A 22348-nucleotide genomic window follows, 5' to 3' on the forward strand; every position below is an offset into this window, starting at 1 on the left:
ATGATTCAGTTGGGAATTGGTCCTGCTTTGAGCAGGGGGTTGGACTAGATACCTCCTGAGGTCCCTTCCAACCCTGATATTCTATGATTCCCTTTTGGCCTTAAAATCTATTCTATCTCTGACCCAGGAAGTGGAATGGAAAGGCAGAGTAGCCTTGCTCTAAACTGGCTGCTGGGTCGGGAACTGAGCATCACTTTCCCCCCAGGCTGGGTGCTAGGGGACTGGCGCTGCCCTCGGGCTCCAGTTGTAGCTGTGTAGTTCAGGGCTTATGCATGCGCTGGGTATCAGGGGTATTTTGCTTTTATGCACCCATCACCAAGTGCCAAATGCTAACGCACGTGCATGGGTGGTGGGTATCACAGGCCGGGGGAGGCTGTGCCTCCCCAAACAGTCTGGTGTGGCCCTGGCTATGCTCTGCCCAGGGCCTCTCCTGCCTGCTTCCAGTTCCCTTCCTGCTCTGCTAGAGCAGTGTGGCTGGGACAGGCAAGCTGGGGCTGAGGCATGTTGCACTGCCCGCCTGGCACTCTGGGGCTGGAGTTGGGGGCACTGGGACCGTGCCGCCCAGCGCTGGGGTGAGGGGCACTCCAGCCACAACACCCACCTGGCACACTGGGGTGGGGCCCTGGGATCAAGCCACTCGCCCAGCACTCCAGGGCAGGGGGTACGTGAGGGGGCTGGTGGCGGCAAGGGGGGGTACACTGGGCTCCAGCGGGGGTGGATCGGGACGGGTGGGGCCTCAGGCAGAAGGGGAGGAGCCGGGGGCTAGCATCCCCTAACCGCTCATTCACCCCACTGCCCATGCGCAAACATCACATGCAGGTATGGTGCCCATGGGAGATGGTCCCAGGGACGGGGAGGGAAGCTAGCGGACAGAGCACTGGCTTGGGACCCAAGGCTCTTGGGTTCAATCCTTGGCTTTGCCACTGAACTGCTGGCCTAGTCATTTGGTCTCTCTGTGCCTCAGTTTCCCATCTGTACAGCGGAGATTATAGCCCAGCCCTATCTGGCAGAAGTGTTGGGAGAATAAATCTATTCAAGACTGATGCACTCAGGTGCTGTGGCATCACAGGCCATATAGGTACCTAAGCTAGGAGAGAAGCCTCTCCATCAGTGATGCATTATCAAATGCTTGTCTAGAGGAATGTGATTTGAATGGGCCCGGTCTTGCCAGGTGCTGAGTGTCCTCCGCTCTGAAGACAGGAGGGGGCCCAAGATTGGTCCCACTGGCAGAAAATTTGGGCTGTGGGGGAGCAGAGGAAAAGAGTTTCCTATCCAGGGAGGTTTTCTCCAAAAACACCCTTCTACTGGGCAGTTGAACGTGGAGACAGAGCCCCCCTGAACAAGCTGGGTGACCTTGTGAAGAAAGCAGAACAGTCGGAGGCAGGGGAGCTGGCTTCTGTTCCTGGCTCTGCTACCATGGTCACTTTGGGCACATCCCTTCACTGCTCTGTGCCTCGGTTTCACTAGCTGCAAAGTGGAGACTGTAGCAAGCACCTCACCTACATTGTGTGCGGTGTCAGACTCTCTTGGACGTTAAAAAGCATTGGGGTTCCTCAGCCAGCCAGCACCGGAGGAGTTCAGAGCAGTGTTAGGGAATTGCTGTGAGTCAGGGAGCAGGCTGGGACCATGTGCCATCGGATCACCAGCAGATTGCATCGTTCAAAACACGTGTCCCCAAATGTCTGACAATGGATCTGTTGGGAATATTCCTATTAGTGATTAGCTGTATTGCAATAACTTCCAGATACCTCACGCGTTGCAATAACTTCCAGAGGCCCCAGGTGCTAAATGCAATATAAACACTAGGGCTGCCAACTCCCCAAGATTGTCCTGGAGCCTCCAGGAATTAAAGATTAACCTTTAATTCAGTGATTCTCAGCCAGGGGTACCTGTACCCCTGGGGATATGCGGAGCTCTTCCAGGGGGGACATCAACTCATCTAGAGATTTGCCTAGTTTTACAACAGGCTACCTCAAAAGCACCAGAAAAGTCAGGGCAAACTAAAATTTCATATAATGACTTGTTTATACTGTTCTCTATATGATACACTGACATGTAAGTCCAATATGTACATTCCAACTGGTTTATTTTATAATTTATGGTAATAATGAGAAAGTTGGCAATTTTTCAGGCTGTGACACTTGTATTTTGATGTCTGATTTTGTAAGCAAGTCGTTTTTAGTTGAGGTGAAACTTGGGGTACACAAGACAAATCAGACTCCTGAAAGGGGGGACAGTCAACTGGAAAGGTTGAGAGCTGCTGCTTTAATTAAAGATTATACCATAGACTGAAACCTCCAGGAATGTGTCCAACCAAAATTGGGAACCCCAATAAGCGCCCCAAGGCAGACACACTCCCTGCCCCAAACAACAGTTACTGATTAGCATCTCCTCTGTCCAGGAGGGTCTTTTTTTATGCACTCTGAATTCAAATGGGTCCCTTCCCCTTTAAGAGCTGCTTCACTGTCTGTCTGACAAGTATAAATGTGCCAGCTGGGAGCAGAAAGGAGACAGGGCTGGCTGCAGGGACATAAGCCATCCGGGAGGGAAGCAGGCAAGCCCATCCCAGGCCGAAGGAATGCTCAGGGTTTTCATTCTCCATGCTGAAAATGTCCAGACACTGGATACAGACATCAGTGACTCTTACTGTTCTGTGGTGTTTGAAGGTAAGAGCGCTGGGTTTGCAGGAGGGAGAAAGGTGCCATGGAAGGGATTGAGTGGGCAAAGCAGGGAGGAGCACTCTGCAGCCTGCAGCTGGCACTGCCAGGTGGGGAATAACACAGAACCTCTCCCCTCCCGCTTCCCTTGGGAGGAAACAAGCACTGAAAACCAAAGGGGAAAGTTGTACTGTTGGACAGAAGAATAATGTCGCCTCTTCTTTCTGGTCATTCTTGGTCCCCGCCCACCCAGGTCCTCTGTAAATACTGATGAATGAAGGCACCCAAACCCCTCTGGTGCCATTGCCCTGTTTTACAGATGGGAAATAGAGGCACAGAAAAGCAGTCTGAATTGCCCAGGGAGGCTCATTCTGGGGCAGAGAGGGGAGCAGAACTGTGGGGTGGAGTAAATCCATGGAGGTTAGCAGAGGCATGGGTGTGTCTGAGAGCAGAACCTGGAGGCAGGTTTCTGGGCATGGAAGAATTAAGGTTGTGTCCTGTGAAGGATACATATTGGAGTTGATTGACGGATGGAGGTTCTCCCGGAGGCCTGTGGCTTAGATGGGGGTTCACTCTGTTCTCTAGCTGTAGCATATTGTGTCTCTAAGCTTCAAGGGCCCATCCTGTGAGGTGCTGAGTGCTTCTGTTGGCTTCAGTGAGAACTGAGCACCTCGTGGGATCATGCCCTAACAGGGAGTGAAAATCCTGGGCTTTGAGCTAATGGTCTATCCTGGGGATTTTTCCAGACTGCAGAGACAGCCTGTGGTTTCCAGATCAAGTTACTGCAGCTCTCTTTTTTTAACCCTTGGGTGCACTGAGGGGGCCTACATGTCTAAAATCATTCTGGGTCTTCCCATGTTGCATTCAACTTGCCCTGCGCCTCAGCCCACCTATTCCCACTGTGTTCCTGAGCCTTGTCGTCAGGCCTTCGCATAGCCCCACAGTCACAGCTTCTCCGTGAGAACCGAGTCTATGACAATGCAAGAAAACAGCTGCTGGTAAAGCCTCCAGATCATTTCATGCTATTTATAACCCCCTCTCTGCGGCTGCACTGCCCACCTTGGCTCAGTGAAAAGTCTCTGCTCCTGCGAATTGATCCACTCGATTCTGAAGGGGGAAACTGACTTTGCACACAGATCCTGCAACCAGATAGGTTCCACCAGGGTCTTAAGTGGGGACAGGGCCCCAAGCATGGGGGTGAATTTCACTCTAGTTAGTTTGACTCACTACAGCAAAGCACGCATGGGAGATTTCCTGGCAGGATTGCAAAGGGAGGGAAAGCGAGCGAGCGATTCGATAGAAGGCATGGCCGAGTGGTTAAAGCATGAGAGATGGGGACCTGGCTTTTATCTTTCAGCTCTGCAAGTGACTCACTTTGTGACCACAGGCAGGTCATTCCACTGTCTGTATGCCTCAGTTTCCCTTCTGTGAATTGGGAGAGATTTCCCACACGGGGTTGGGGAGACCAGGCTAACATTTGCAAAGTGCTTTGAGCCCCTTGGAGGGAGGGTGCTATGGGTGTGGAGAGCTGGGCTCTGAAGGCAGCACCCCCAGAGATTCTGGCAGCTGCAGGAGGGTGCAGGAGGTGGAAATGGGTCTGATCTCCCTCGCGCTGCTGGGGAGGGACGGGACTTGCTCTTCCCCTGCACTCAGGAAGCTCCGTCTGTTTCATTTGCCTGGCAGAGCCTGTGCTGGACTCCGTCCTGCTGTGTTGTTTCTCTCTCTGAGCACTGAGTGACACAGGCCTGCTGTGCAGCCCAGCCTCGAACCACGGCCCAGTTGTGGTGTTTGGAGCGGTCTGCCTGCAAAGAGAAATGAGCCTCAGTCAGGACATCTATTTTACTTCTCCTAGAACAGGAGGGGCCCGAGTGGCTCGCGGGTCTCTGGGACACATTTTTCCCTGCTCTCCTGCTCGCCTCAGGACTCAGCAATCGTTAGTGGGGCTCCAGGGCTGAGCTCCCAGCTCGCAAAACCCTCCCAAAGCCCTTTCTGTGTCCTGCAGCCGCCCCAGCCTGGGACGGAGCCTCTCAGAGCTTGCCGCTGAGCAGGGAAGGGACAACCCAGGCCGGTGCAGGGTTGGGAGCGCTCGAAGGGACACAGATGTGCGGCAGAGAGCAGCGTGGGTGCTCAGCGGGGGGTGCTCTCTCCTCCAAGTCAGTGCTGAGCGCAGCGCTAGGAGGGAGGGCGCTGCAGGGAAGGCTGTAGATGAGGCTGTAGGTAGGATGACCAGACAGCAACTGTGAAAAATCGGGACGGGGGTGGGGAGTAATAGGAGCCTATAGAAGAAAAAGACCCAAAAATTCGGGACTGTCCCTATAAAATCGGGACATCTGGTCACCCTAGCTGTAAGGGCCACGGTTATCTCAGAGGGAGGGAGGGAGGATGTGGCAGTGGTTAGTGCCGGCCTGGGTTCGGGTCCTGGTTCTGCTCCAGACTGGCTGTTTGACCTGAGTCTCTCTCTGCAATGGGAGCTCTAGCACTGCCCTACCTCTTAGGGATCTTGGGAGTTAAAGGTCTGAGGTGTTCACATCCTACACGAGTGGGGCCATTTTAAGTTCCTCAGAGGAGACACAAAGCAGAGATCCTGGCCACTTGTGATCATTACAGATCCTATGGCACCTTACATAAGAGTAGCAGCATAAGTCTTGATTTCCTGACCACAACACACTTTGGATAACTATATTTTGGTACCCAAATTTCCCCCTGCAACATCATTAGGACTTTTCTTCACTTTCTGATGCATAGTAATGGCGTGTGTTCCACCCCAGAGACAGTTGCACTTCAGTGGCAGACCAAAGCTTACAGCTAAGCAGCGGCTGGACATCTGAGCAGTGATGGGAGAAGTGATCCAGGGGATATGAGGTGTAGCGCAGTTTGCTTGCAAATCACTTGGGATCCTTTGGGTTGAACCGCATCATGGAATGTACAATATTGTACAGACCTGGAATGCATGTCTGCTGTGCCCTTGCAGGCTGACTTCCCAATGGCCTGCAGGTTTGTGGTCGCAGGAAGGGAGGGAAGGATCCAGATACTTGGAGATGAGCTTTGTTTTACTAACAGCGTCCCACCCCAGTTAATGTTCAGGAAGCTCTTCTTGCCAGGGGCTGCAGGTGTCTCCTGCAGAGATCGGTGTCGTGAACTGACACCTGCTCCACCCTGCAGAGCGCTCTGCCTGGGACCGAAAAATGCTGGGTCTCCTGCTGTTGGAACCTGTGACTCCCCGTTAGTGGCCGTGCTTCGTGGCTGCTGGCACAAGGCTGCACTTTCAGCTAAAGGTTGCTTGTTTCCACTAAGGCCCCTTTGCACGGCTCTCCTCATACAAAAGGGCTGGAGGTGGGGCGAAGTGACACCGACGCCCACATTAGGAAGGGCCCCTGGCTTTGCCAGAGGGGTGCAAAAGGGGCCTGGGTGTAGGATGTATGGCTGTGGCGAGTCCAGCGGATTTCAGGGGCAGTGTCATTCTACACTGGGGCAAACACAAAATCTTTTGAATGTTTTTGTGGCAACTGACCTGCGTTGAAACGGCCCCATTTCACAGGAAGGCAGAGGGGTTTGATTCAGGATGTGGTGGTCTAGTGGTTAGAGGACTGGCTGGGGTGGTTGGAGACCCGGGTGCACGTCTCTGCTTTGCATGAGTCACGGCAGAGTTTTTCTTCACCCATTCAGACACCCACCGCAATGTTCTGACCCACTCCATTTGCCTCCTGAACTCCGACATGAGAAACTGACTGCAAAGTGCCTTCAGCCCTGGCTGCTTTAGAGAAACGGCGATTCAGGACCCTCGTGTGGCCTGATGCACTGATGTAACGTGAGGTGCATACCAACGTGGCTTCATCCAGCCATTGACTGGAGCAAACTGCACAGTGGAAAACCTGCTTTCCGTATTGGCCTAACTGCACAGCTGCCGTTCTACCCATGCAAAGCCTCTAAGAGAGGCAGGGTCTCGGTCTGAGCCCCAGCCTGTGGCTTTGAGAACTGGCGGTGAGCAGAGGGCCAGGCAGCCAGTGTTGTCCGGAGTTGGAGGAAGATGCCTAGTGCAGGGCAGCGACGGAGGTTAGGTGTGGCCTTAGGGACCAGCTTCATTGAGGATCTGGAAAAGGGAGTAATGTCACTTGGATAAAATGTGCAGATGAGGCTGCACTGGGAGAAGGTGCGGCCGAGGACAGAGAAATAAACCCAAGGGGCCTGCAGAGACCAGGGACTCCAGCAGAAAACAACCAGGAGATTCAAGCTGGAAAAGTGCAGCCAGTCCCCGGGCAGGGGAGCAGGCCCCACAGGAGAGGCTCAGGGGGAATCTGATAAGCAGTGACACTGACGTAGACCTGGGGCTGCAATGGGGTGGCAGACTGGCCAAGAGTTTGCAATGAAATGAGTCAGCAGAAGAAGGGGCCGGTGCCATCTTGGGCTGTGCAACAACCATGCCTGGAATCAGGGCTTTAGACAAATCCAGATCGAGCAAAGGGAGTTCAGAGCTGTCTGGCTGACCCGGCCCATTACTGGGGTATCTCAGCAGGCGTTCGTGTATTTATTCTCACCCCTTGCTCCTGTGAAGTAGGGAAAGGCTACCCTCCCCATTGTACACCTAGAAAAACTGAGTCACAGAGAGACCAACCGACTGGCACCAGGTCCCCCAGGCCACCTATAGCAGTACAGGGAATCAAATGCCAGTGTTTAAAGTACCAGGCTAATGCACTAACCACCAGATCATCCCCCCGCAGCTGAGCTATAAAAATATCCCAGGAGGCTGAGGGTCGGGATGAGGCAAACCCGGAAAAGCTGAATCTGTAAGGACTGGCTGAGCCACGCCAAAGGGGGTGGCAATGTGAGACCAGCGTCTATTTCTCAGACAGGGGCAAATACCAAGGAGAGAAGGGATATTCTCACTCGAAGCCACTGGAGCAGTAATGGCATGGAATTAAGAAGGGGTGAATTTAGAGTGAATATCAGCAGTGCCTTCCGGCCAGGGGGGTGTGGAGTCGTGCCTCGAGGGGGAGCAGATGGGAACTCCTCACCTGAGACGCTTGAAACCCAAGTGCAGCAAACACATAATAGGGGACAATTCTGCTCTGACCAGGATAGGGACCGGGGGAGCTAACAGATCCTGCCCCGCTCTGCTCTTCCTGGTGTTGTTGCAAAGTGTGTCTCTTGCACACAAACAGTCTGACTTCAGAGGTGCTGAGCACTTGCAGCTGCCCGTTTCAGAGGTGCATGGGCATTGCTTCCAAAAATCAGGCTGGAGATTGCGGCCTCCAGGAACACTCTGCTTGTGCGCGCTGCCTCTCGCGGTCTGAGTTTCTCTCCCTCTCTTTTTATTCCCCTCTGGCCTGCGCCTGCCAACGCTGAGCTCAGGTGCCGGGATAGGCTACAAATAACCAGCAGCATCCGGAGGTTTTCCAGCCAGGTGCAGAATGCACTGGGAAGAGGGTGGAGTCACCCTACCCCTGGAGTGAGCCCAGCCTCTCTTGCTGCTGCCACAGGGCCTGAGAAGGTTGCATTGTGGGGCTGGTCAGGGACCAGGGGTTTCAGCCATGAAAAACATTAGTGACAAGGATTTAAAATAAAAAATAAACAGTGAAAATGTTTGTGTGTGTCAAAAAATGGAAAATGTTTAAATTCCCTCAAGTTTGATTAGTAAAATAAATAAACAATTTAACCACCCCCCCCAAGCCTGAACAAGTTAGACAAAAATTGACTTTGAAAATGTCCATTTAGTAAAAAACCCTCCATTTTCCATCAAAACCCAAAGAATCCACAGAAAATTGTTGAGCGGCTCTATTCCGTGGCTCTGTGCCAGGCTCTGACCTGCACGGTTCTTTGGCTAATGACCTCTCTGCTGCAGGAAAATGGACTTTCATACTTGTGGTCTTGGCAGAAACTGCAGGGGATTTCCTGGTTATATGCCCCCTAGTACAGCTGACTCTTGGGTAGGGAATAGCACTTGGCATCAAGTACTACAAATGCTGATTTACCTTTTACCAAAGGACCTTGCAACACTAATAATGAGGAAAATTAATAATTTTACTTTTCTCAAGTATCTGATGCCTGGGGGGACCAAACCTGAGGCACTTAGGTGTAGATGTTACAAGCCGCTATAGTTTGAGCTGACGGACCAGATCTGTTAAGTGCAGACACTGGAGACTCAGAACTGCTATATGTGGTGTATCCTCTAGAGGGGGACAGAGAACCACAATATATTAGTGTGAGTTACATGGCTCTCGTGTAAACACTAATGATCAGGGCCCTACCAATTTCACTGCCCGGCCGTGAAAAACGTGTCATGGACTGTGAAATAAGCCCTTCCCCAGGAAATCTGATCTCCCTAGGCTGCTGGGAGCTAGTAGACAGCTAGCTGGGAGTCCCAGCCAGGCTGGCAAGGGACAGGACTTATCCTTCCCCTACACAGCCGCTCTCGGAGGGGGGAGGAGCTCAGACCCACCTCTGGGTCCTTTTTGGGTTGAGACCCCCATGGTTACAACACTGTGAAATTTCAGGTGTTTGAGCTGAAAAAGTGAAATTGATCAATTAAAAAACCCTCCGGCTGTAAAATTGAGCAAAATGGACCGTAAATTTGGTAGGGCCCTACTAATGATTTAACCTTCACTCATAAAGCCTGTGGAGTGGATCGGTATGATCAGATAGGGAAACTGAGGCCCAGAGAGGGGGAACAATTTGCCCAAAATCACACAGCAAGGGAATGGCAATAGCCAAAATCCTGACTCCCATTCTCCTCCCGAGCCACTAGACAATGCTTCCTGCCACACCTGGGGGTGTCCAGCCAGCCTGCAGCACCTGGGGATGTCGAGTCAGCCTGCAGCACCTGGGGGTGTCCAGCCACCTGCCATACCTGGGGGTGTCCAGCCAGCCTGCAGCACCTGGGGGTATCCAGCCACCTGCCATACCTGGGGGTATCCAGCCAGCCTGCAGCACATTCTTAATGGAAAAAGTGCATGTTGTATAAACAATGTTTCTCAGTTACCACCTGCTGGAAAATTACACAACGCTGCAGTTCAAAGGGTGTCTCATCACCTTCCTCTGCTCTGGGTGACTAGAGGAGGATGAATGGGGAAGGGAACTTGTGGGGAGAGATGTAAGGAGGGGGGTGCACCAGGCTGGCTGAACTAGGAGGTAAAGAGGATTCAGTATAGCTAATGGCAGCTCTCTGAAAGCTGGGGCCTCCTTCGCCCAAGCACCACGGGGAGATTTCAGCCCAGGTAGAAAGCCAGCATGAGGTCCTGTGCCCTGCTTCAGTTCCCGGCTCATGTGGTAGACAGACATGGGTTGTTGATAAAAAAAATCCAATAGCATTGGACCAAAAACCAGTTCTTGGGGACCCCTCTGGAAACAGCTCCCCTCTTTGATCTTTCCCCATGAATAGCTACATTCTGTAATCCATCAGTGAGCTGGTTGTTAATCCATCCGGCGTGTTTCCTGTTAATTCCATACCATGCAAACATTTCAATCAGAGTGACGAGGCTTGAAGTTGGAGCTAGACAAACTGAGACTGGCAAGAAGGGTGCACATCGTTAGCAATGTGGGTAATTAACCACTGGAACGACTTACCAAGGGCTATGGGGGATCCTTCATCATAGGCAATTTTTAAATCAAGACTGGATATTTTGCTATAAGATCTTCCCTAGCTCAAGCAGGAATTAATTCAGGGGAGTCCTGTGGCCCGTGCTGTGCAGGGAGTCAGACTAGATAATAACAGTGGTTCCGTTTTGGCCTTGGAATCAATGAATCTATGGTACTAAGTCAAATGTCTTGGCGAAACCCGAGTATACTCGATCGGCGCAGTTGCTATCAACCAGACCTGTCATTATTATAAAAAAACCCAACAGGTTTGTTCAGCAAGACCCACCTTCCTCGATACTGTGCTGACCGGCATTAATTACAGTCCTAGCCTCTCATTCTTTGTTGATAGAATTCTGAATTAGCCGTTCTATTATTTTACCTGGGATCGATGACAGGGTAACTGGTCTATAGTTCCCTTTGTTGGACCTACACTAACTGCCTGCCAATCCTTTGGAATTTCCCCAGTTTTCCAAGATTTGTTAAAAATGAACCTTTGTGGCTCAGAGAGCTCCTTGCATGTAAATTACTGGGGCGGTATTAATAATTGCTCTTTCCAGAAAATAGTTGCTATTTCAGCACATCACAAAATGTTGTTTGTGTCCTGATCTGTTCGGCTTCACTCCTTTGCAAACAAGCAAAACCTAGAAAGAAAAAAACTAACCCACAAACAGACTGTGCAGTCTTCAAATAATAGCCAGTGAATGAAGATTTCCATAGCACAGAAAAGCCGAAAAAAGTGTTGATGAGAAATCTACCAGATCTACCCAGAAGATTAGAAAGAAATACCTTGCAATATTTCAAACCCTCATGCTCCACGATAGCAAAAGCCTGAGGTCTATAGCTTACTTAGAAAAATATTGCTCATTTTATGATTATATTTAGTACTTACGTAGACTTCCTCTTGATTTAATTTGTCTGTGGTTAAGTAAGAGGTGAGTCGATTGCATTCTCCAGTGCTGGGTTCAGTGCCACATTGTGTGGTCCATCAAAGCTGTGCTCTGTGTTGTGTGATAGATTTAAAAGGAAACCTTCAAGACACTTTTAATAATTTAAAGAATAATTTCATTACCTGCTGTTGTTTCTAATTTCTTTTTCTTTGCTTCTCTGTTTCTTTCCCGTATTAAAAGTGACTTGCAAAGAAAATGAAAATAGATTTGTGCCTCCAATCCCTTGTTCCTTTTCTCTCTGTTTTACTGATATGGATGGAAGCAGATCTGGAAGGGTAGCGTTGCAGCTTGTTTTATTTTTTATCTTAATAGTATTGGGAAACTCCCATCTTCTCTTCCTTGGTTTTGCTGGATGATCTCTTGGAGACGTGAACTGTGAGCGCATTCAGTGTGTGTGTGGGGAAAAGTGTTTGAATTTTAACAGAAACCTAATTTCTTACAAATGTTTACTGAGCATTTGAGTTTGTTAAATAAAAACAAACAAACAAAACCCTGATTGTTTCCAACAGCTGAAATAAAAATCACTCCTTTTCTTAGGACCCTCTGGCCAGGAGAGGTAATGTGCTCCTGGGACATGTAAACCAGGGACTCTCGAATAGGAGCTGAGAGGCTGTTTTAACTCTGTATTTGTCACTGGTGAAACTGCTGCTGGAATCCTGTGTCCAATTCTGGTGCCCACAGTTCAGGAAGGTTGCTGATAAATTGCAGAGGGTTCAGAGAAGAGCCACGAGAATGATTAAAGGCTTAGAAAACCTGCCCTACAGTGATAGACTCAAGGAGCTCCATCTATGTAGCTTAACAAAAAGAAGGTACATGGGAGACTTGATCACAGGCTGTGAATATTAATATAGGAACAAATATTTAGTAATCGGCTTTCAATCTAGAAGACCAATGTATAACACAATGCAATGGCTGGAAGTGGAAGGTAGACAAATTCCGGCTGGAGGTGGCCATTTTTAACAGTGACAGTAATTAATCATTGGAACTATTTATCAAGTCTTGTGGTGGATTCTCCATCGCTAACAATTTTTAAACCAAGACTTGATCTTGTTCTAAAAGCTCTGCTCTAGGAATGATCTGGGGGCACGTCTCTGGCTTGAGCTATGCAGGAGAGCAGTCTGGATGGACCCAGTGCTCCCTTCTGGCTTTGGAGTCTAGGAATCTCTGAGGACTGGAGCCAAGGCCCATTGAACTTACCATAGACTCTGCGGAGGGCAAACAGCTTTGGGTAAGACCCTCATTCACCCCAGGGTGGAGAAACATCAAAACATTTTTAAAGTAAAAAAAATCAGATTTTTTAATGTAAATAGGATATTATATTGAAATTAAATACAGGCTTTTTATTTTTTTAAAATAAACCTATTTAAACCTAAATCTGAAACTGATAACGTATGTTAAGCCTAAACTTATTGTATGCCACGAAAATCATGTAAATGAAATACAAAACCAATATTAAGTAGCACACATTTGCTGCCAAGTTTGAAGGAAAGTCGTATTGCTGAACCAGGGGAATTCACTGGCTAAGGACCTGGAACCAGGGGTTGTTGAAAGGACTGAACTGGCTTTGACAGCAGTAGCCTCTTCGGCAGGCAAAGCGAGACTATTTTTTTCATTTCATTTATTCAGCTGGCTCAGTTCAATGACTGGTGCGTTCACAATTAAGAAACCAAGTGGGAGTTGAAAAAGCAGGAAAACTTGTTTTCCACCTCCAATCCATGAATGCAGAGTAGGTGTGAGAGGAGAGATCTACTCATTCGAAAGCCTTGAAGGACATGGGCCCAGAGCCCCAAAGGGACTTGCTGTCCTCAGCGTTGTGGTGCCTAAAGGAAAATCACTGCAACCCACCAAGCGTGAGTTAGGAGCCCAGGCACCTTAGACAAGCCACACAAGCCAGCCTTTGGGAGAAACCAACAGGAGGGGGGAGGGGGGCAGGGGGCCTGTCCTAAGCCCTGCCATCTCGGAGCACCTCCTGGCAGCCTGGACATAGGTTCCCCACTTCTGCGTAGTGGGCTACCTACGGCCTTTCTTGATGGGACGAACTAGGCACCGGCCTTGCCCCACACAAAACAGCCAGAGGTGGTGGTGCCTAGAGCACTCCCCTGGGTTGGAGGAGACCTAGGTTTAATTGCCCCCTTGAGCAGGATTTGAACAGGGGTCCCCCACATCTCAGGAGCATGGTCCAACCACTGAGCTGGGGGGTATTCTCACTTATTGGGCCCCAGGGTGTTCTACTATGGAGACAGAGTCAGTGGCATGGGCACCAACTCCGTGGGTGCTCCGGGGCTGGAGCACCAATGGGGAAAAATTGGTGGGTGCTCCTCACCCACTGGCAGCTCCCCGTCCCACCTCCCCCATCCCAGCTCACCTCTGCCTCCTCCCCTAAGCTCCCTCCCTGCTTCGCCTCCAGCTTGCTGCCTCCAACCAAGATGTGGGAGGGAGAGGGGAGGAGTGGGAATGCGGCGCGCTCAAGGGAGGAGGCGGTGAAGAAGCAGGGCTGGGGTGGAGATTTGGGGAAGGAGTCCAATGGTGCAGGGAGGCAGGGACTTTGGGGAAGGGGTTGGAATGGGGGCAGGGCTGGGAGCAGGGGAGGTGTGAGCACCTACCGGTGCCAGGAGAAGTTGGTGCCTATGGTCAGTGGGCTGGAGCACAAGAATGGCTCTAGCCCAGTGCTTAGGGCACCCACCTGAGAGGTACACTGCTCCGGCACCAGTCCCTCTTTCATTATTTATCCACCCTGGAACAGCTTCAGCAGGAGAGACCGAAGGAGCCCCACAGCAGAACAATCCAGAGCTCGGGGTTCCCACATCCCAGCTGAGTGCTCTAACCAGACAGTGGGGCCCTACTAATGCCCCTTCCTCCTCCAGCAGCTGGAGCTTGGATGGGACCTAAGCTCCTAGCTGGCTTCTACCCTACATGAGAAGCAGGCATTCACTTGCCCATCTCACCCCCGTTCATGAATCGCTCTGGGGCTTAGGCCAGAGATGGGAGCCCTGATGCCGAGAGGGAGCAGCAGGGCATGTGCCCAGAGGCAGAAACCTAGGTACTGAGGGAAGTTTTATCCTGAAAACTTAGCTGCTGAATGAGCTGAGGACCCTACAGGGTTTGGTAGTAGCTTTGTGGATCACAGTGCCGCCAAAACTGGGACTTAAGTGCCTAAATCTGGGGGCTAGGTACCTAAATACCCTGGTGAATCCCACCTGTAGTGATCAGAAATAATCAGTTCACTTTACTAACTACAGCTAATGCTTCCTGGGTTTCATTAATCAGTTTGTTTTCCACAAGGACAGCATTTTGATAAACCTTTTTGAAAACCAGCCTATTTAAGGTTATTTAATTCATAAAATAAGATTAAAATGTTACTTTTGTGCATTTGGCTTTGACCTCGAGTTTTCAGCCAGAGAGAGATGGACGCAAATCACAAGTAAAATAATTCATCATCATCTAGTCAGTAAGAAATTTATCAGTCTCCCTTTTCTAAAATTAAAAAGCACATGTAAAAATTAAGAATCTGAATCAATGTAAGTTAAGCTGTATTACTGCTTAAATAAATGGGTATGGAAATGGCATATCCTCCTGCTTAGCGAAAAGAAGCAGCGTATTTAGTATACAGACTCTATTTAGTTGCCATGTTTTAAGGGTTACTCTCACAGTTCAGAGCAACTGCACCTGTATTTCCCCTTCATGGTCCAGCCAGTGCACCCACTCTAGGCTTCTGGTCTCCTAGCTGTCACCTCTCCTGGCCAGAGACCCACATCTCGTTCCCTCCTGACTGGGGTTTTTTCCATGCTGCACAATTCCCTGCCTACGCTATGAATTCCCCAGCGACATGGACAGCCTCAGCAGACCTGCTTTGCCTTGCTTCCTCAGAGGCTATAAACAGCGTAATTACCCACAGCTAAGTTATCACCCTGCTCTTCCTAAGCAAGCACATTGATTCTTAAGGGAAAAGCATTACAGACAAAACAATCACAGAACCAATACTCTTGCTAATAAGTGTGCCAGAGATCACCCCAAATCCCACAAGGCTTCTGGTAGGTGAACAAGCCTTCAGACCCCCACACAGGGGTGTGTCTGTGGTCACAAGTTCATAACACAGCTGGGAGCTCAGAACAAACACACCCAGGAATAAGTCTGTCCTTCATTGGGACTTCGATCCTGGAAATAAGTAGTTAGTAGACAGTGGGTTTCTCCTTAGGGTGCAGTTTCAGAAGTATGGGTCTGGAGGTGTGTATTTGCATTCCCCTTCTCCCAAGTATTTCCTAGGAAACCCACTCAACTAAAAGTTCCTTCTTGTCTTGACTCTTGTTCAAAAGGGTCATTTCAATCTCCTCACACTTCCAGGGGTACATTAGTCACATCTTCCCGTCGCAGATGTTACACAGAATCCCACAGTAATACGTAACCTTTGCATTTTTAATACAATGAACTTCTAAGATACCTAAACTTAATTCAGTAAGGTTTCTCCAGGATATTGCAGGAAATTGCTGTCTTGTCACTGTTATTAACCAATGAGAATCAACCTTTCTTGAGGAAAATAGCTAAAAAGTACAAATGCAAAACACAATTAAACCTGATGATTTAAATTTAGCTTTCCTGCTTGGTTGAATCATAGACTCATAGAATATCAGGGTTGGGAGGGACGTTAGGAGGTATCTAGTCCAACGCTCTGCTCAGAGCAGGACCAACACCAACTGAATCATCCCAGCCAGGGCTTTGTCAAGCCGGGCCTTAAAAACCTCTAAGGAAGGAGATTCCACCACCTCCCTAGGGAACCCATTCCAGGGCTTCACCACCCTCCTAGTGAAATAAATCAAGATTGAATCAATTTTCACTTCTTTGCTATGTCCGATGACTAACACTGTTCATTCTTGAATTGTCCATGGAGGCTTCTTGGAAAAGCTGTGTAGATAAGTCCTGAATTTCTAATGTCAAAAAACAAACAGAAATTGAAAAATTCAAAAGCCAATTTTCAAGCCTCCTTCATTCTTTATAAAGATGCCAAAAAATGCTACAAAACAGTTTCTTTCCTATTGCAGGTGGCTTTTGGGTGAGACCAGGATCTTTCTGTGTAGTGTGCGCTGCACTCCCAGCTAATATGATGTGACCAACAACACGTAACATTTCTCCTCTGCACTTTTCCTTGCAAGGGCCTCCCACACGGGGTCCTGATCCTGCTAGCGGGGACCGCATGCCTCTGCGGAGTGCCCCAAAAGCATTGTTACTTTGGGTACAAACTATGCTAGGTCTTGTGCAGTCATGCATGGAGGGGCGGCCCTGACCCCAGTTGGATCTTCAGGGTCAGACCTTTGCATCTGCCTCGATCTGACTGTGGGATTCAGGCCAAGAGCGTTGCTGTGTTCGATCCAGTTGCAAGGTTCAGTGATGCAGAGAACTTATTAACAGAGAGTTCCACATTGACCAGAGCTGCGGTTCCTGTCTAAGCAGATTTACCCACTGGGCCAGGTTCTGCTCTTGTTTACACTGGCACACTGAAGTCAGTGGAGTGACTCCAGATTTACTGTGCTGTAAAGAGCAGAACTTCTCTCTCTGTCTGGTGCCGTACCATAGTTATCTCTTCCAGCTGTGCCCCCGAAGGCAGGAGACATGGGCAAGTGGCATTGAGGGCCTGCTTCACCTTTCATTCCTGTGGGAGGGAGAGGCTTCTCTCTTGGCTCTCAGATCCCCAGGGGACTTGGTGGGGCCGGCAGCCAGAAAAGCCTTCTCTTGACTTGTAAACGTAGCAAATTGGCTTGGCGTGTGCTGGAGAGGACAGTTGTGTCCCTAACTGGTGCCATTTTTAGAGAGTTAGAGCCATGTATTGTGGGCCCTTCCCTAGGCCCTCTGCACAGGGGAGAATCTTATCGACCCCCTGTAAAATCCTCCCCTGACAGCTACATGCATCACTGGCTGGAGGGAGCCAGGCCTATTGGCTTGAGATCTATGGGAGGTCAGCATTCAGAGCCAAACTAGAGAGGAAGCATGGCCTTCTGGATAAGGCCTAGGACTCATGAGTTTAATTCCCAGCTTGTAGAGTCTCTGTAACATTGGCCATGGTACTACATCACTTCCTGCCTCAGTTTCCCCATATGCAAATGGAAGGTAATAATTATTTATTTGACCAGTGGTAGATCAGGGCTCCATTGCACTAGGTGCTGTACAAACACAGAACAAAACGACCGCCTGTTTCCTGTAGGAGATTACAATCTAAGTATTAATACATCCCTACCCCACAGGAGGGTAAAAGAATTAATGTTTGAGAGGTGCATCCAGGCAGATTAGTCCATACAGATCACTTGCACTGGAGGGAATTTTGCTCCAGGTGTTATGCTTACAAGAAGCACATGGGAATATGCCGCGTTTATTGAAAATACAACAATTAGCATACGCATTCAATCACTCCACACACACACACTGTCCTGCCAGTCGATCTTATAATTACCAGTCCAGAGTCTGGATCAGTCTAGTGGCCAGCTAGGTTAATCACGAGGAGAGAGGAGCCGGGTTCCATCGGTCGTGATGAGATGCTCCAGGGAAGTCTGGGCGGGACGAACCCAAAGTTTCCTGGCAAGGCCCCTGTTTATATAGTGATTTTTCTTCATTGGGATCATTGAGTTTTGCACCGTGGTGCTGTAATCAACTGTTGTTTGACAAGTGGTTGTTTTCTTAAATTGTTCTTTGTATCCTATACATTCCTTAGGGAGTTATTTCATGCTGGGTTTGATCACTGCTATTTTGTCCCCATTGATAGATGCCAGTCTCATTTTTAGAGTCGTTAATTTGCCCTCCTCTGACATGTCAATAGGAGCGTGTTGCCGCCGCCTGGTGTCCTTGCCTCTATCTCCGGCTCCTCTCTAGACCATCTGGTTCAGCGATGGCCTTCAGACTCCTCTCTTAACCCCCACGTTCCTCATTCGCACACAAACCAGAATTGATTTACACAGAACATTTTAAACAGGAGCATCACATTGCAATACAGAAGCAAACAATCCTGGTGCGCTGTAACAGGGTGCTGGTGGAAAGGCACCTAATTAGCCCCTGCTCAGCCAGCCCCAATCAGAGGAAATAGATTGGGGCTGGGGAGAAGCCTGGTGCCTGGCCATTAGAACTAGCTGCACCTGCGGGCCTGGGGATTCAAGGGCTATAAAGGCTGGCTGGCAGCCAGAAGAGGAGGGAATGGCCAGGGGAAGGTCAGTCTCCAGGCTGAGGGCTGACTCTGTTTAGGAGAGGAGATTATCAGGCCTGCAAGCTCTGTACATAACATTGGTGGTGGGAGAACATTGTGTAAATAAAGCCACGGGTGCTGCATAACTAGAAGCCTCTCTGAGTTTTATTGGGGAACCAGTAGGCCCCAGGAAGAGGGGTGGGCAGAGGGTTCCTCACACGTGCCTTTAATTCTTTTAAAATGCTAAACCTACACCAAACAAGTGAGCCTTAGAGGATGTGTTACTGCCTTGAGATCAGTCCAGACACAGGTTCTGGCTGATGGCCCGTTAAGCCATTCCTTTTAACTGTTCAAAAACAATAGCTGGCAAACTCTAATCAAATCAGACACCAATGCATTTAATACATACTATATTAGTAGTCTTTATTCTTTATTTTAAATGATATAAAATACAAACACAAAATCCTGCTGCTACACAGGGATAATTGTTTTATCCTGCCAGGAGTACACACCCCTCGCTCGCCCAGCAGGGGGTGCCCTGGAGCTGTGTTTATCAATTCAAGCCTTGCTCGACTATAGGCTTTTCACCATCCCTTGTTAGCAATAATGTAGGGAACTGTACAGTCTGGCTAGTGCATTTCAACAGAGCTGCCTCCATGGCCGGATTGGCAGCTCCTCACCCTTGGCCCCCTCTCTTCCAGGAGCTGAACACACCCCTTTAAAGAAGATCAAGAAACCAGTAGGTGGGAATGGGGGAGCCAGGTAGCCCTTAGAAACATTCTCATCCCAAAGACGTGGCTAGTCGCTTAGCAGATTCCTTTGCACTGCATCCCATTAACTCCTCACGGCCACCCAATCTGAGGCAAAGCACTCTACAGTCCTTGCTGGGTTAAGAGGCTCCCAGGGGAAATCAGGAGATATTTTATTTCCTAGCATCTCTCATTCATGTGCAAAGACTGTCTGGAGCCATGGAGCGACCCTCTGGGTGTATATGGAGGCTCTGGGGCCTGGTCTGTGTGACCTACCGGTCAATGTCACCTACGTACCCCACCTGACCCACAGGCAGGGAGTATGGTACAGTCCCAGCAGCGCGAGCTGTAGCAGCCCAGGAGTTTAGCTTTGAAGATCTTCACTTCCATCCTTGACATTGGCAAACCTGGCACTGGCTAGCTGAATGCTATGCTTCCTTCCTTCCAGCAGATCCGTTCCACCAAGGGGCAGGCTCAGGGCCTGCCTCGCCTGGGGAAGAGGGCTTGTGAGGTTTTATTGTTCGCGAAGTGCTCTTTGGTTCTGGGATGGAGGAGAGATGGGCCAAGGATTATTAATACTTACTGTGGCTTAGACATCAAAGGGATTGATGGGTGCTTAAAAATACCGTCACTAGATGACTTATATCAGCATTTGGCTTTCCACTGCCTCCTTCGGCGGAACGTGCACCCCATTGTGCATCTTTTACTGTCCTTTAACGCTCTGTGCTCAATTGTCCAAAGGAAACTCAAACAAGGAGAAGTCTGGAGACCTGAGCGGCTTGTCCACCCTGTTAGCTACAAAGCCTGAAACAGTGAGGCAATCTGCCTGTTGGACTGTGGCTAGCAAGGCGATAGAAACGGCAGGATTTCCGTGCACAGCACCCCATACTGGCTTCAATGGGAGTTCCGTGCACAGAAGGAAGAGCAGAATCAGGCCCACAGATTGCAATTATTGCTAGCCCCAGGCAGCTGGATTGCTAAAGAACGTTGCACCGACTGGAGATAGTTGCTGGTTGGATGTAGCTAGACAGGGTTGCAATTAAATAGGTACTGGCTGGCTGGACCAGTCACTAGCTGGGGTGGCACTGAAGTGGCCGGTGGCCGGCCGGACTGGTCACTAGCCGGGTGACGGTGAAGTGGCTGCTGGCCGGCCGGACCAGTCACTAGCCGGGGTGGTGGTGAAGTGGCCAAGGGGTGGCCGAACTGGTCGCTAGCTGGGGTGACAGTGAAGTGGCTGCGGGGCGGCCGGACCGGTCGCTAGGCGGGGTGGCAGTGATGTGGCTGGACCAGTCACTAGCTGGGGTGGTGGTGAAGTGGCCAAGGGGTGGCCAGACCGGTCGCTAGGCGGGGTGGCAGTGATGTGGCTGGACCAGTCACTAGCTGGGGTGGTGGTGAAGTGGCCAAGGGGTGGCCAGACCGGTCGCTAGGCGGGGTGGCGGTGAAGTGGCTGGACCAGTCTCTAGCTGGGGTGGCGGTGAAGTGGCCGGACCGGTTGCTAGGCAGGGTGACAGTGAAGTGGCTGAGGGGCGGATGGACTTGTCGCTAGCCGGGGTGGTGGTGAAGTGGCCGGACCAGTCTTTAGCTGGAGTGGTGGTGAAGTGGTTGGACTGGTCGCTAGGTGGGGTGGCGGCGAAGTGGCCACGGGGTGGCCAGACCGGTCTCTAGCTGGGGTGGCGGTGAAGTGGCCGGACCAGTTGCTAGGCAGGGTGACAGTGAAGTGGCTGCGGGGCGGATGGACTGGTCGCTAGTCGGGGTGGTGGTGAAGTGGCCGGACCAGTCTTTAGCTGGAGTGGTGGTGAAGTGGTTGGACTGGTCGCTAGGTGGGGTGGCGGCGAAGTGGCCACGGGGTGGCCAGACCGGTCTCTAGCTGGGGTGGCGGTGAAGTGGCTGGACCAGTCGCTAGCCGGGGTGATAGTGAAGTGGCCACGGGGCAGCCGGACCGGTCGCTAGCCAGGGTGGCAGTGAAGTGGCCGCGGGGTGGCCAGACCAGTTGCTAGGCTTGGTGGCGGTGAAGTGGCAGGACCGATCGCTAGGCGGGGTGGCGGTGAAGTGGCAGGACCAATCGCTAGCTGGGGTGGTGGTGAAGTGGCCACTGGCCGGCTGGCCTGGTCACTATCCGGGGTGGCCGGACCGGTCGCTAGACAGGGTGGTGGTGAAGTGGCTGCAGGGTGGCAGGACCAGTTGCTAGCCAGGGTGGTGGTGAAGTGGCTGCAGGGTGGCAGGACCGGTCACTAGGCAGGATGGCGGTGAAGTGGCAGGACCAGTCGCTAGCCGGGTGGTGGTGATGTGCCTGCAGGGTGGCTGGACCGGTTGCTAGCCGGTGTGGTGGTGAAGTGGCTGCAGGGTGGCAGGACCAGTCGCTAGCTGGGGTGGTGGTGAAGTGGCTGCTGGCCGGCTGGCCTGGTCGCTATCCGGGGTGGCCGGACTGGTCACTAGTTGGGGTGGCGGTGAAGTGGCAGGACCGGTCGCTAGCCAGGGTGGTGGTGAAGTGGCTGCAGGGTGGCAGGACCGGTCACTAGCTGGCGTGGTGGTGAACTGGCCGCTGGCCGGCCGGCCTGGTCGCTATCCGGGGTGGCCGGACCGGTTGCTAGGCGGGGTGGCAGTGAAGTGGCAGAACCGGTCGCTAGCCAGGGTGGTGGTGAAGTGGCCGCGGGGTGGCCGGACTGGTCACTAGCCGGGGTGGTGGTGAAGTGGCTGCAGGGTGGCAGGACCGGTCGCTAGGCGGGGTGGCGGTGAAGTGGCAGGACCGGTCGCTAGCCATGGTGATGGTGAAGTGGCCGCTGGCCGGCCGGCCTGCCTGGTCGCTATCCGGGGTGGCCAGACCGGTCACTAGCCAGGGTGATGGTGAAGTGGCCGCTGGCCGGCCGGCCGGCCTGGTCGCTATCCGGGGTGGCCAGACCGGTCACTAGCCAGGGTGATGGTGAAGTGGCTGCTGGCCGGCCGGCCGGCCTGCCTTGTCGCTATCCGGGGTGGCCGGACCGGTTGCTAGCCAGGGTGATGGTGAAGTGGCCGCTGGCCGGCCGGCCTGGTCGCTATCCGGGGTGGCCGGACCGGTCGCTAGCCAGGGTGATGGTGAAGTGGCCGCTGGGTGGCAGGACCGGTCACTAGGCAGGGTGGCGGTGAAGTGGCAGGACCAGTCGCTAGCCGGGTGGTGATGATGTGCCTGCAGGGTGGCAGGACCGGTCGCTAGGCGGGGTGGTGGTGAAGTGGCTGCAGGGTGGCAGGACCAGTCGCTAGCTGGGGTGGTGGTGAAGTGGCAGG

The 22348-nt window shown here is 51.4% G+C and overlaps 1 protein-coding gene across 3 annotated transcripts in view; it reads left to right on the top strand.

Moving 5' to 3' along the window:
* Nucleotides 1-2515: 2515 nt before the first annotated feature.
* The window catches only part of DYSF (dysferlin), a 315864-nt gene continuing 296031 nt past the window's right edge, over nucleotides 2516-22348 (top strand). For all 3 annotated transcript variants that reach the window (XM_030563895.1, XM_030563898.1, XM_030563902.1), the window contains exon 1: nucleotides 2516-2666. In XM_030563895.1, the coding sequence (XP_030419755.1) occupies nucleotides 2579-2666 (88 nt within the window). In that variant the 5' untranslated portion in view covers nucleotides 2516-2578. The remainder of the gene's footprint in view (nucleotides 2667-22348) is intronic.

This window comes from Gopherus evgoodei, chromosome 5 (assembly GCF_007399415.2).
Source record: "Gopherus evgoodei ecotype Sinaloan lineage chromosome 5, rGopEvg1_v1.p, whole genome shotgun sequence".
Taxonomy (NCBI): domain Eukaryota; kingdom Metazoa; phylum Chordata; order Testudines; family Testudinidae; genus Gopherus; species Gopherus evgoodei.